This window comes from Nerophis ophidion, linkage group LG04 (genome assembly GCF_033978795.1).
Source record: "Nerophis ophidion isolate RoL-2023_Sa linkage group LG04, RoL_Noph_v1.0, whole genome shotgun sequence".
In the NCBI taxonomy this organism is placed as follows: Eukaryota; Metazoa; Chordata; class Actinopteri; order Syngnathiformes; family Syngnathidae; genus Nerophis; species Nerophis ophidion.
This window is the reverse complement of record NC_084614.1, coordinates 53,387,062-53,400,937: the sequence shown is the minus strand read 5'-3', so window position 1 is coordinate 53,400,937 and position 13,876 is coordinate 53,387,062. Positions and strand designations below refer to the sequence as shown.

The window sequence follows — 13,876 nt, the reverse complement described above, 5'->3', positions numbered from 1 at the left end:
GTTTTTGGGTTTGGCAAATTTGTTGTATATATATATATATATATATATATATATATATATATATATATATATATATATATATATATATATACATATATCCATCCATCCATCCATTTTCTACCGCTTATTCCCTTTCGGGGTCGCGGGGGGCGCTGGCGCCTATCATATAGTTTTACAATGACAAGTTTTTAAAAAGTGGGGTCATCTATAATTGAAGTAAATACAATAGTAGCCAGTAGTATCTTACATGTAGCAATGTCCAAACACCCCAAAACACAAAAATTATCCAAAAGCAAAAAAACACAAATACGATAAAACAAATGTGATCGGAAAACACTGCAAATTATAAATATCGCAATTACAAGAACACGGCATGATCAAAAACAAATGTAAAAGAAATATGCTGCAAATGCCAAAAACACACCCGAAACCTCAAAACAATCGCATTTTTAAAAAAGCCATAAGTTCACAAAACAGGGATGTCCGTCTTTAAATACATGAAGAGTAAGCCCAAAAGAAAGTTGTCTAACTTTTGAGGAGGCAAAATAAAAAAAGGATAATTTTTTCTGTATGTCTTTGTTAAATACTTAGCTGTCATATTGCATTATTATTAATGTGTAGCAATTTTTTCCCTGTTATATTTGCTATACAGTGTTTGTGTGTTGTGGATCATCTCAGTTTGGACTGTTGGACGTTGTTTGGAGTAGTTCGCCCACTGTTCTGCACACTTTTATTTCACTTGTAGCTATTTGAGGATTTTACTTGAAGTATGTTTTTTTTTTTTTTTTTTTAAATCGCCCTTAAATGAATTTGTAGCCTCAAACAGTTAAGTATGAAAAATAAAAATAATATTTTATGGGCAGTAATTGAAAATTAAGTCAACTTATATTATACTGTATGCACCTTTCCATTGGTACCATTAGTGTGTCCTGGAAAGTTATGAATGTTTGTTTGTTTATCTGTTTTGGCCCTGCGATGAGGTGAGGCGGCGTATTTTTTAGAATCACTAATGTAAATAGAGTCATCATACTTTTAGCATAAATGCAATTGTTTTGAAAAAATGTACTGCTTCATAAAAAAAAAAGTGTATTCTGACATAAGTAATGATGACATTTAAGAAAATGTCCATAATAAGTCCTGGAACAAGTGTGTTTGTAGGTATTATTATTATTCATACACAGTATGAGCTTCTCAAAGCACTTATTGCTGATACTCTTTCTGTCACCATACAGTTTAAACAAACAACCTGCCATGCATTTCAGGTTAATTATGGTTTACCGTTTCTGTTTTGGTTTGTTTGCTATTATGTAAATTAATGCAAAAAAACAAATCCATCATATATTAACATTTTTTTTAGCTTAGTTATGCTTGCTATGGTTATTTTGTTGGGTAGCCAATTTGTTTGGGTTGCACATTTTCTTATAACACCATGTGGCTATATTTTATGTGTTTGCTAATTCTAGGCTAAAAGCCTCACTCCTGTTACTTTCAGTACTGTTACTTAAATGACTCATTTTCAGTTTACGAACTTTGTACACAAATTAAATAAAATGATCAGATATGGGTCATTACACACTTTGAGTTGTTAATTGTGTAATTATTATTATACTAGAGTTGAAAAATGACAGAAATGTAAGTTTATTTTGATAGTTACAATCAAATGGCAAACGTTCTTGTGGTAAGACCCACAATTTTAAAAATTGCCACTGGTCTGCAATGTTTTAATCCTTTTATTTCAATCATATAATATGAAATGTATGACTACAGGATACACCCTGTCTTGTGGTAACATAATAAATGAGGGAACCAACTGTTCAGCTGTTCTATTTTTTTGAGTAACTGTAAAGAAGTGAAATGATGCTATAGCTCAGGGGTGTCCAAAGTGCAGCCACGGGCCATTTGTGACCTGCAGCTCAAGTTTTGTTGGCACGCCACATATTGTCGAAATAAAATAAAAAACTGAAATACAATAGAAATGTAAGACAAAAGGAGCAAAACAAGTAATTTATTGAGAAAAAACTGAAATTGTGATAATATTAACTAATAATCATATTCTTAGCCGCCTATAACACAAAGGTGTAACAGTTATCAATCAATCATCAATAAAGTTTATTTACATAGCCCCTAATCACAAGTGTCTCAAAGGGCTGCACAAGCCACAACGACATCCTCGGCTCAGATACCACACCAGGGCAAGAAAAAAATTCAACACGATGGGATACAATCAGAAACCTTGGAGGGCACCGCAGATGTGGGTGCAATGGACGTTGAGTGGATCTAGTTATAGTGTGAGATTCCAGGGGATTATCTTGAGTGGAGACAACTCAGCAGCTCAGAGACGTCACCAACTGATGCACAGATGGTGGTCCACTCCGGATCCCGACTTTGAACAGCTAACGCCTCATCTGTGGTCACCTAATAACCTCTCCACACAGGAGAGGGGGGCAGAGCAGAAAAGAGTCGGCAGATCAACTGGTCTAAAAGTATAAGCATTTAAGTCCCATCTTAAAACTCATTTGTATACTCTAGCCTTTAAATAGACCCCTTTTTAGACCAGTTGATCTGCCGTCTCTTTTCTTTTCTGCTCTGCCCCCCCAACCCCCACCCCCCCCCCCCTACCGGTTATCAGGTGACCACAGTTGAAGCGCTAGCTGTTCAAAGTGGGGACCCAGGGATGACCACTCCTCTGTGCATCAGTTAGGGACGTCTCTGCGCTGCTGACTTATCGCCATTCAAGATCATCACCAGCTAGCCCCACTATGTACTGGACTATCACATTATTAACTAGATCCACTCGGCATCTATTGCACCAGTCGCTCTGGGAATCCCCACATCCGCGGTCCAACGTTTCTCAGTACGCCCATTGAGTTGAGTTTTTTCTTGCCCTGATTTGTTGTTGTGACTTGTGCAGCCCTATTGTAAATAATGTAAATGATTCAATGTATATACTCTGATCATTAAATAGTGTGATGACTGTACTATGCTGATAATATACATGTGTACCATGAATTGATTAAATAGGTTGAAAAACTTATTTGAGTGTTATCATTTAGGGGTCAATTGTACGGAATATGTACTGTACTGTGCAATCTACTAATAAAAGCTTCAATCAATCAATCAATCAATCAATCAATTTGAGACACTTGTGATTAAGGTAGGGGTTGGGAACCTTTTTGACTGAGAGAGCCAAGAAAGTCAAATATTTTAAAATGTATACCCGGGAGAGCCATATAATATTTTCTAACACTGAATACAACTAAATGCGCGCATTTTTAAATAAGACCAACATTTTTAGAGTATAATAAGTCTCTTATTCTTTTTGATAAAATTGTAATTATAAAGCTAACCAATAATAAATTTAAAAAAACTTCATTAATGCGATTTCTTGAACAGGTGCAATAGAAAACAGATGGATGGATTAAAATGTACAGTGGGGCAAAAAAGTATTTAGTCAGCCACCGATTATGCAAGTTCTCCCACTTAAAATGATGACAGAGGTCTGTATTTTTCATCATAGGTACACTTCAACTGTGAGAGACAGAATGTGAAAAAAATCCAGGAATTCACATTGTAGGAATTTTAAAGAATGTATTTGTAAATTATGGTGGAAAATAAGTATTTGGTCAACCATTCAAAGCTCTCACTGATGGAAGGAGATTTTGGCTCAAAATCTCACAATACATGGCCCCATTCATTCTTTCCTTAACACAGATCAATCGTCCTGTCCCCTTAGCAGAAAAACAGCCCCAAAGCATGATGTTTCCACCCCCATGCTTCACAGTAGGTCTGGTGTTCTTGGGATGCAACTCAGTATTCTTCTTCCTCCAAACACGACGAGTTGAGTTTATACCAAAATGGATACATGGATGATACAGCAGAGGATTGGGAGAATGTCATGTAGTCAGATGAAACCAAAGTAGAACTTTTTGGTATAAACTCAACTCGTCGTGTTTGGAGGAAGAAGAATACTGAGTTGCATCCCAAGAACACCACACCTACTGTGAAGCATGGGGGTGGAAACATCATGCTTTGGGGCCGTTTTTCTGCTAAGGGGACAGGATGATTGATCCGTGTTAAGGAAAGAACGAATGGGGCCATGTATCGTGAAATTTTGAGCCAAAACCTCATTCCATCAGTGAGAGCTTTGAATGGTTGACCAAATACTTATTTTCCACCATAATTTACAAATAAATTCTTTAAAATTCCTACAATGTGAATTCCTGGATTTTTTCCCCACAATCTGTCTCTCACAGTTGAAGTGTACCTATGATGAAAATTACAGACCTCTGTCATCATTTTAAGTGGGAGAACTTGCACAATCGGTGGCTGACTAAATACTTTTTTGCCCCACTGTAATGTTTGCATTTGGCGACATGCACACACACCTCCACAAACGCGTCATCCATTTGAAAATAATGTTTTATATTTTTAAGGTTACTTTTAACACTGTGGAATTATTCATTACTTATCGTGTTAAGCAATGTCAGTGAAGATTGATCTGAGAGCCAGATGCAGTCATCAAGGGGACGGCGTGGCGAAGTTGGTAGAGTGGCTGTGCCAGCAATCTGCGGGTTATTGGTTCAATCCCCACCTTCTACCATCCTAGTTACGTCCGTTGTGTCCTTGGGCAAGACACTTCACCCTTGCTCCTGATGGGTCCTGGTGAACACCTTGCATTGCAGCTCCCGTGTGTGAATGTGTGTGTGAATGAGCGAATGTGGAACTACAGTCAAAGCGCTTTGTGCTCCTTAAAAGGGGGTAGAAAAGCGCTATACAAGTACAACCCATTTACCATTTACCATCAAAAGAGCAACATATGGCTCGAAAGCTTTAAGTTGTGTCCTTGGGCAAGACACTTTACCCTTGCTCCTGATTGGACCTGGTGAGCGCCTTGCATGGCAGCTCCCTTGTGTGAATGTGTGTGTGAATGAGCGAATGTGGAACTACAGTCAAAGCGCTTTGGGCTCCTTAAAAAGGGGTAGAAAAGCACTATACAAGTACAACCCATTTACCATCAAAAGAGCAACATCTGGCTCGAAAGCTTTACGTTCCTTACCCTTGGATTAAGGGCTATATAAATAAACTTTGATCGATGATTGATTGAGGTGTTGGCGTGGCTCGGTTGGTAAAGCGGCCGTGCCAGCAACTTCTGGATTCAAGGTTCGATCCCCGCCATCCGAGTCACTGCCAATGTGTCCCTTGGGCAAGGCAGTTTACCCACCTGCTCCCAGTGCCACCCAGACTGGTCTAAATGTAACGTAAATATGTAGATAAAGGATTTCACTATGTCAAGCGCTTTGAGTCTCTAGAGAAAAGCGCTATATAAATATAATTCATTTAATATCACACAACGTTTTTTTGTTAAATAATTATGTCGTCTGTTTTTAGCTTCTTTTCTTTTTTTAAATAACAAAATATATAAAAGTCCTCGCATTTTTTAAATTGGCCCTTGGTGGAAAAAGTCTATGGACAAATAAATAGTAGAAACAAGGAGTAAAAGAGCCAGCCGCCTCATGAATATGTATGATGCTCACCACTGAACCCCCAGTCGTCTGCTGTGCTGTGCGCCTATCCCGCTATGTGCTAGCATGTTGTTGTCATAGCTATTGTCGCCACAACGTAGCTGCCAGAATGGTGAAGCAGTAGCGATAAACACATTGTAAGTTGCACTTTTGTATTAAACAATGTGTATTAATGTATATTTGCTGTGCATGCATTGTGCTTTTAATAACGTCTATCGATGCTTGCTGGGCGTTGCTAAAGAGCATCCAGCGTTCATACTGAGTGCTAGCTAGCTGCTTCTCTCACTTAAATCAGTTTTTTTATTTGCTAGTTTGAATTAACGTTTCGTCAGCTGTAAGGTGCTTTTGTTTGGGCAAATGTTTGTTGCCAAAGTGTTCAATTCGTACATAGCTGTAGAGCTCAACTAACTGTTATTGTTAGCTTGGTGACGCTAGCATAATGCAGCGTCCACATATTAGAAAGAGCCAGGCCCTTTAAATCAACTGGCTTGTGCTAAAAGTCAAGTTTGCGAACTTTTCACCTTGGATATTCGCAAATGTTAGTGTTTTACACCAGCAACGGCACAGTTAAGCTCTTTTGGAGGAATTATTACGTTGTTGTTTGTTTCCCCCCCAGATACGCATGCCCCCCATTATCATAATGGAAAATATGGCAAGTGGATGCTGCAATTTAGTTGGAGAGTTGGGATCTGTTATTTAGTGGTACTGCCATGGAAGGGGCTTAAAGGCCTACTGAAATGAGATTTTCTTATTTAAACGGGGATAGCAGGTCCATTCTATGTGGCATACTTGATCATTTTGCATATTGCCATTGTTTCGCTGAAAGGATTTAGTAGAGAACATCGACGATAAAGTTCACAACTTTTGGTTGCTAATAAAAAAACCATGCCTTTACCGGAAGTACCAGACGATGTGCGCGTGACGTCACGGGTTGTAGGGCTCCTCACATCCTCACATTGTTTACAACCATAGCCAGCAGCAGCTAGAGCAGGGGTTCTTAACCTTTTTGAAGGTACCAAACCCCTCCAGTTTAACATGCGCATTCACCGAACCCTTCTTTTATTGAAAAATATATATTTTTTTCAAATTCAAGACAAAGTTATATGATTTTTTTTACTGGTGCACAAAATGAACCGTGCATGAACATCACCTTGTTCAAAGAACAAAACCAACACAGTGCATGAACTTACAACAAATTACATCCCTACAAATAAGTTTGACTTCTGCCGTTGCCGTATCCATAATATGACGATAGGGAGAAGTTTTTATGTACACGATGAGTCCGGTGTGGCTTGGTGGAGGCTCCATCGAACCCCTGAGTCCGACTCACCGAACCCCTAAGAGTTCGATTGAACCAATGCTAGGAAACACTGAGCTAGCGCTAGTTGGACCGAGAAAGCGACAATTTCCCCATTAATTTGAGCGAGGATGAAAGATTCGTGGATGAGGACAATTAGAGATGAAGGACTAAAAAAAAAAGTTACAAAAAAAAAGGCGATTGAGGTGGGAGCGATTCAGATGTTATTAGACACATTTACTAGGATAATTCTGGAAAATCCCTTATCTGCCTATTGTGTTGCTAGTGTTTTAGTGAGATTAAATAGTACCTGAAAGTCGGAGGGGTGTGGCCACGGGTGTGTTGACGCAGTGTCTCTGAGGGAAGTCACGCAGCAGCAGCAGGAAGCTCCGCTGATGTCTCCAGTAAGAGCCGAGTTATTACCACAATTTTCTCACCAAAAACTGCCGGTTGACATGTGGTTGGGATCCATGTTCGCTTGACCGCTCTGATCCATAGTAAAGCTTCACTTTCAGGAATTTTAAACAAGGAAACACCGGCTGTGTTTTTGTGGCTAAAGGCTAAAAGGTTCCCACCTCCATCTTTCTACTTTGACTTCTCCATTATTAATTGAACAAATTGCAAAAGATTCAGCAGCACAGATGTCCAGAATACTGTGTAATTATGCAATTAAAGCAGACTACTTATAGCTTGGAACGGGCTGGAAAATAATGTCCGCTACAACCCGAGACATCCAACGCACGCATCATCATACCGCGACGTTTTCAACACGACACTTTGCGGAAAATTTAAAATTGCAATTTAGTAAACTAAAAAGGCCGTATTGGCATGTGTTGCAATGTTGATATTTCATCATTGATATATAAACTATCAGACTGCGTGGTCAGTAGTAGAGGGTTTCAGTAGGCCTTTAACGCAAGAGGAGTCAAATGAATACAGGCAATGATGCATTGGAAGGACAAGGATTTCTTGAAAGATGCAGGTAAGGTTGCGTAAAAAAAGGTACAGGCAAGGAAGGATGCAGTCGAAAGAAGGACACAGGCAAGGGATCCTACAGGATACTATCAGGAGTCATTTCAATACCTGCTACTTCTTTTGAAAGGCTGTAAAATAAGGGATTACATAATATGCAGAAATAGGGCTGGGCGATATGGCCTTTTTTTAATATCTCTGTATTTTTAGGCCATATCGCAATATACGATATATATGTAATTATTTTGCCTTAGCCTTGAATGACCACTTAATACATATAATCACAGCAGTATGATGATTCTATGTCCATCCATTTTCTACCGCTTATTCCCTTTGGGGTCGCGTGGGGCGCTGATTCTATATGTCTACATTAAAACATTCTAGGTCATACTGCATTAATATATGCTAATTTTAAGCTTTCATGCAGAGAAGGAAATCACAACTAATTGAATTGACCAAAACTGTATTTATTAAACAGTTATTAGCAGGTGCCTTTTCAAATGATGCTATACATTAGCTTGTGCACCACACTTGACAAGTTAAAGTTGTCTATTCGACGTATTCCCATATGAAGCCAAAATCACCGCCAGTCGATGGAACCCTGCTGTTTTTCTTGGGAATTAATTTTTCCTTCATTTGTTTCCAGATTCGCACCTTCTTTCTCTCGTATTACCGCTTGCAACACTCCGCTAGCATCACAGCTAACGTTAGCCACGCTGCTACCTCTCTGCTCCGTGAGGACGTATACGTATGTGACGTATGACGTGACAGTATGTGACGTATGTAAGTTTGTGCGCTTGCTGTCTGTGAGAAGGAGAGACAAGAAGGAGTGGGAAGAGCCTGTAATGTAATGCCCGCAGCCAAAAGCAACTGCGTGAGAACGTATACTCGAATATTACGATATAGTCATTTTCTATATCGCACAGAGACAAACCCGCGATATATCGCGTATATCGATATATTGCCCAGCCCTATGCAGAATGCTGCTGCTCGAGTCCTGATTAAAATCAGGAAATATGAGCACCCTGAGGCAGCATGGTGGAAGAGGGGTTAGTACGTCTGCCTCACAATACCAAGGTCCTAGGTTTGATTTTGCGCTCGGGTTCTTTCTATGTGGAGTTTGCATGTTCTCCCCCTGACTGCGTGGGTTCCCTTCGGGTACTCTGGCTTCCGCTCACCTCCAAAGACATGCACCTGGGGATTAGCTAATTGACAACACTAAGTTGGCCCTAGTGTGTGAATGTTGTGTGTCTGTCTGTGTTGGTGTACCCTGCCTACCGTCCGAATGCAGCTGAGATAGGGTCCAGCGACCCCCTGCGACCAGCGGTAGAGGTACAAGCGGTTGACAATGGCCAACACAGAGACAGACATTTTTCAAAGCAAAAAAATATACCAAAAGCACCATTGGCTAGCTTATGTTAGTGGTTTAACAGCACACATTTGTTTTACAATTGTCTATATTTTTTCACAATTACTCAATTTATGTAATACGAGTTTTTACTAGACTAATTAAAATAATTGGTGTTTATGGCGGTAACGCACCCTGTCTCGTTCACATGTACGCGCAGGGAGCTTTGTGCACACATACAAAAGCAGTCCTAGAGAAGCAACGAACAAATCGCGGTCATTTTGTTACAATAGATTATACATTAAATGATAGCTAACGCTAAATATCCATAATGCTATAATTACCTAACAATACCAAAAGACATGCACCTGGGGATAGTTTGATTGGCAACACTAAATTGGCCATCGAGTGTGAATGTTGTCTGTCTATCGGTGTTGGCCCTGCGATGAGGTGGCAACTTGTCCAGGGTGTATCCTGCCTTCCGCCCGATTGTAGCTGAGATAGGCATCAGCGCCCCCCGTGAACCAAAAGGGAATAAGCAGTAGAGGATGGATGGATGGATAGCTAACAATATCCAAAGTGAATGCGCTTTCATGTTTTATTTACATACATGATCACAGTATTAATACATCCGAAAGTTAGCGCCCTATTGCACCTGTTGATGATGGTGATTTGTGCTGTGCAAGAGATGAGTTTATCTCCTATTGCAGTTCAATAATGGCTGACAGAAAGGGAAGCATTGTCGCTCCAGTCAAAACACTGTCAAGGAGAGAAAAAGAAGTACTCAAGAAAAAGGTAACAATATTGTATAGTCTTGTAAAAGGAGATTTGAAATTGTTGTGAGTCACTGTATGCATAAATGTATGTTTTATATTCCAGGAACAAGAAAAGGCAGCAGTGGTCTTTGAAGAATTTTTAGCTTCATTTGAGCCCAGCCAGAAGAGTGGAGTGAAAACATTCGTTCGCGGAGGCATTGTGAATGCAACAAAAGGTCAGAAGCTTAGACTTGCTTGACTTAAAGGGGAACTTCCCTTTATTTGAATGTTGCCTACTGTTCACAAATATTATGCAAGACATGACAATGGATGTTTTTTTTATTTGCATTCTAAATATTAAATAAAATTCGATCAAAAGAGCCGATGGGAGCTGCGCAATTCCGCCTTTAAAGCCTTTAAAAAATTTCCAAACACCTCCATTGAGGTTTTATATTCATAATGTAAGTACTGTATATATGTAATGTAGTAATGGGCACATTTGTATTAATATTTACGTATTTTGATCATTTTAAGCATACACGGTGCATTAATTTTAAAAACGCTTCACGTTTGCTTTTTTTTTTTTCTTCGTCACTGATTATTACTCAGTGCAGACTTCAAGAGAGCCAACAAACATAACAAAACATCAATTACTGTATAACGTCTGCTGTCATTAGGATGCGGACTGCTGGGATGTTCATATATTCTCATTTAGGTGGAGAATAATTTATAATCCTCACGGAAAAAACAAGCGTCTTTTCGTGTCGTCATCGCCAGTTTCGGTTCGTAAATGGCTGTCAAAGTGTACCTACTTGTTAGAATACCTACTCAGACACCTTATTTCCAGGTGAGATGCATGATTTATGATCTAGAATAAACTTCCAGGGAGCAAGGAAGCGAGAAAGCAGGAGACCACTCGATGATGTAAACATGTGGACACACGGAAGTGATCACTGCACCGCTATAAATAATTTGTCTGTGTTAACGTTTATGATAAACAATATCACTGATACTTGGTTAATATTCAAATCACAAAATGTAAATGGACTATTGTTGACTGGTTTTGAATGGTTATTTATTGGATTTTATGGGTGAAAGAGAGGATCTCCCATTGGCTCTGCAGTAAGAGGACTTTTATTTACAAGTTAGAACGCATAAATAAAAAATCCATCCATCATGTCTTTCATAATTGTGAAGAATAGGCAAAATTCAAAATAAAAAATGCAGTTCCCCTTTTAAAGGGGCCCGAGTCGGCAAAACCAACTTTTCTAACCTAATGGTACAGTGTCTGCTTATGTGTATTTTGGATCCCCTTAAGTCCGAAAGTTTGAAGTCAAACCGTGGCGGTTACAGAGATATTTATTAAGTAAATGATAAACGGGTTGTACTTATAGCGCTTTTCTACTTTCAAAGTACTCAAAGCGCTTTGACACTACTTCCACATTTACCCATTCATACACACATTCACAAACTGATGGAGGGAGCTGCCATGGCCAAGGCGCTAACCAACACCCATCAGGAACAAGGGTAAAGTGTCTTGCTCAGGACACGACGGACGTGACGAGGTTGGTACTAGGTGGGGATTGAACCAGGGACCCTCGGGTTGCGCACGGCCACTCTTCCACTGCGCCACACCGTCTCTTTAATAAACAATCTTGCTTTCCTTCATACTTCCGCCAAATGTGACGTTTGGAATTTGCTCTGTACTGTGACATTTTCTGCCCTATCTCGTCAGCTGCTATCTCCATAAACGGTACATTTTTTCTCAGAGAGCTTTGCGCGAGTCCACCATTGTAGTCTGCGCTGTTGTCAATAAGTTTCTTGTTTTTCACTATCCTCTTGTTGTGGGGCAGACTGGCTCATACATGCACATGCATCCTCTGCTGTTGACATTTCTAATACAAAGTAGCATGTGGTTTGAACTTATATCTGTCAGTAGACTCGCTATGGAAGCGCTAAAAACTGCCAACAAAGATGGCAGTGGAAGTGGAGCCACGTAAATAAGACCTCCCACAAAATGGCACATCCTGAAGAGACGGTTCGAAAGTTTCTTGAAAACGGTCTATAAAACATTATTAATGCCAAATGTTGACCCAAGAACCACTAATACATGTTATTTAGACTTTTAATGTAGAAAAAAAACATAATATGGCCCCTTTTAATTTTTTTTCTTGTAAAATATGCATAAACTGGTTCCCTTTCGACCATTTGTTTCAAGGTAACAATTGGAGTCACTTAGCATCTGTGATTACATTTTTACTAGTTGTCATAGCTTATATTAAAACAACATTAAAAGTAGCTTCAATAACTGATTTAACAAGAACACTCCAATGAGGCTAGATTACCGGCACCATGCTGTTGATGGGTTAGACTGAACAAATCAAGCTCTCCTTTTCTTCAAATGTTGTGAGCTCGTCGTGAACTAGGCCTGGGCTGAAAACAAATTTTGCCGGAAGATATATTGCCTCACAAATTATTGCCAATAAACACAATTATAGTCAGAAAGACCAAAGTAATCATGACATCCATCCATCCATCCATCCAACATATAGTAAATAATAATGCAAGTAAGTAGCCCTTTCAAACCCAATAAACTTTTTTTTTTTTTTCATCAGTATTTTTTACCATTTTAATTGAAAAGTCAATAATTGGGATTATCCTAAAAAAATAAATAAACAATGAAAACAAAATGTACAAAATTTTTGTTTGCAAAAAAGGCACTTGAAGATTGAATACATAAATATTGGATGTCTTGAAGTGCAGTTTGTCCGTGTTGATAGGTTAATCTTGCTAATCCGTTTTTTACCTGAAATATTCAGACAACAGGACTTTTGCTATGCAATCTTTTTTTTTTTTACAGAGACAATGATTGTTGATGACTGACTGATAATAATATTTACTCTATTAATGTAATTATGCTATTGAACAAACAATAAAATGATAGTGAAACTCTTGCACCCTGTATAAAAACAGGAGAGGAAGAAAACAAATACACAAGGACATCGAGTTAATTTTCATTTATCGTTCGATTATTTAACTTACTGAATATTGCCCCAGGCCTACTGTAAATAAACATGATGTCGATCATGTGGGTAGACCTGGGCTGATAAAAAATTTAGCTTGACAATTCATCAACGTTCAAATTATTGCAGATAAACTATATTTTTGTTGACATAATTTTGAGACTAAATTAATCACTGATGATAGAATAATACACAATAATATTGCAAGTACACCCTTTGAAATGCAATTAAGTTGTATTTCCCGAAAATTTTATCATTGAATTTGAATTTTAAACTTTTAAATTTCCAAGTTAAATAAAAAAACAACTAAAAAAATCAAAATATACTCTGTCTCTTTTCAAAATGTTACACCTTTTTAAAAATCACAATAAAGAGCAAAAAATAGTTGGCAAGCTAGCAATCTAACGCTAGTCGGTCCACAAATGTATCAACGGTTTTTTGATCATTTTAATTTAATATGGTAATACTAACCGTCAGGAGTTTTACAGCGGTTAACATTATGATCTTTTAGGTGCATGTAGTATAAACGCCTGCAGCTGCTGCAAAGAATGAAGGCGTCTTGCAGCCTGTAACAACACTGGCAAACTTATCGAGTTAATTTTCATTTATCGTTAAGTTATTTGATTTATCGAATCTTGGCCCAGGTCTACGTGTGGGACTTCTTCACTAGATAATCTTTTACATGCTACTCAAACCAAATGATCTGCAAACATTCCGCAAGAAGGGAAAAAACATTTCGCTTTAACACATCAATCCTTATTAGCAACTGAAAACGCCAACAAAGCTATGACTGTGTTTTGAAAGCTTTCGAAGATGTACGTTGCTCCAAAGCCGGCCACCAAGAAAGGCCCGGGGGCTTGTTCCTGTTGCTGCAGCATTTAAAAACAATATTATGAAATGTTCATACAACTGACTCCCCATTACAACCATCCATCCAGTTTCTACTGTGGTATTATTTG

The 13,876-nt window shown here is 38.6% G+C and overlaps 1 protein-coding gene across 2 annotated transcripts in view; it reads left to right on the top strand.

Moving 5' to 3' along the window:
* Positions 1–5,520: 5,520 nt before the first annotated feature.
* Positions 5,521–13,876, top strand: part of zgc:163098 (uncharacterized protein LOC100037380 homolog) — a 29,027-nt gene continuing 20,671 nt past the window's right edge. For both annotated transcript variants that reach the window (XM_061898294.1, XM_061898293.1), the window contains exons 1-3: positions 5,521–5,659; positions 9,850–9,934; positions 10,019–10,130. In XM_061898294.1, the coding sequence (XP_061754278.1) occupies positions 9,857–9,934; positions 10,019–10,130 (190 nt within the window). In that variant the 5' untranslated portion in view covers positions 5,521–5,659; positions 9,850–9,856. The remainder of the gene's footprint in view (positions 5,660–9,849; positions 9,935–10,018; positions 10,131–13,876) is intronic.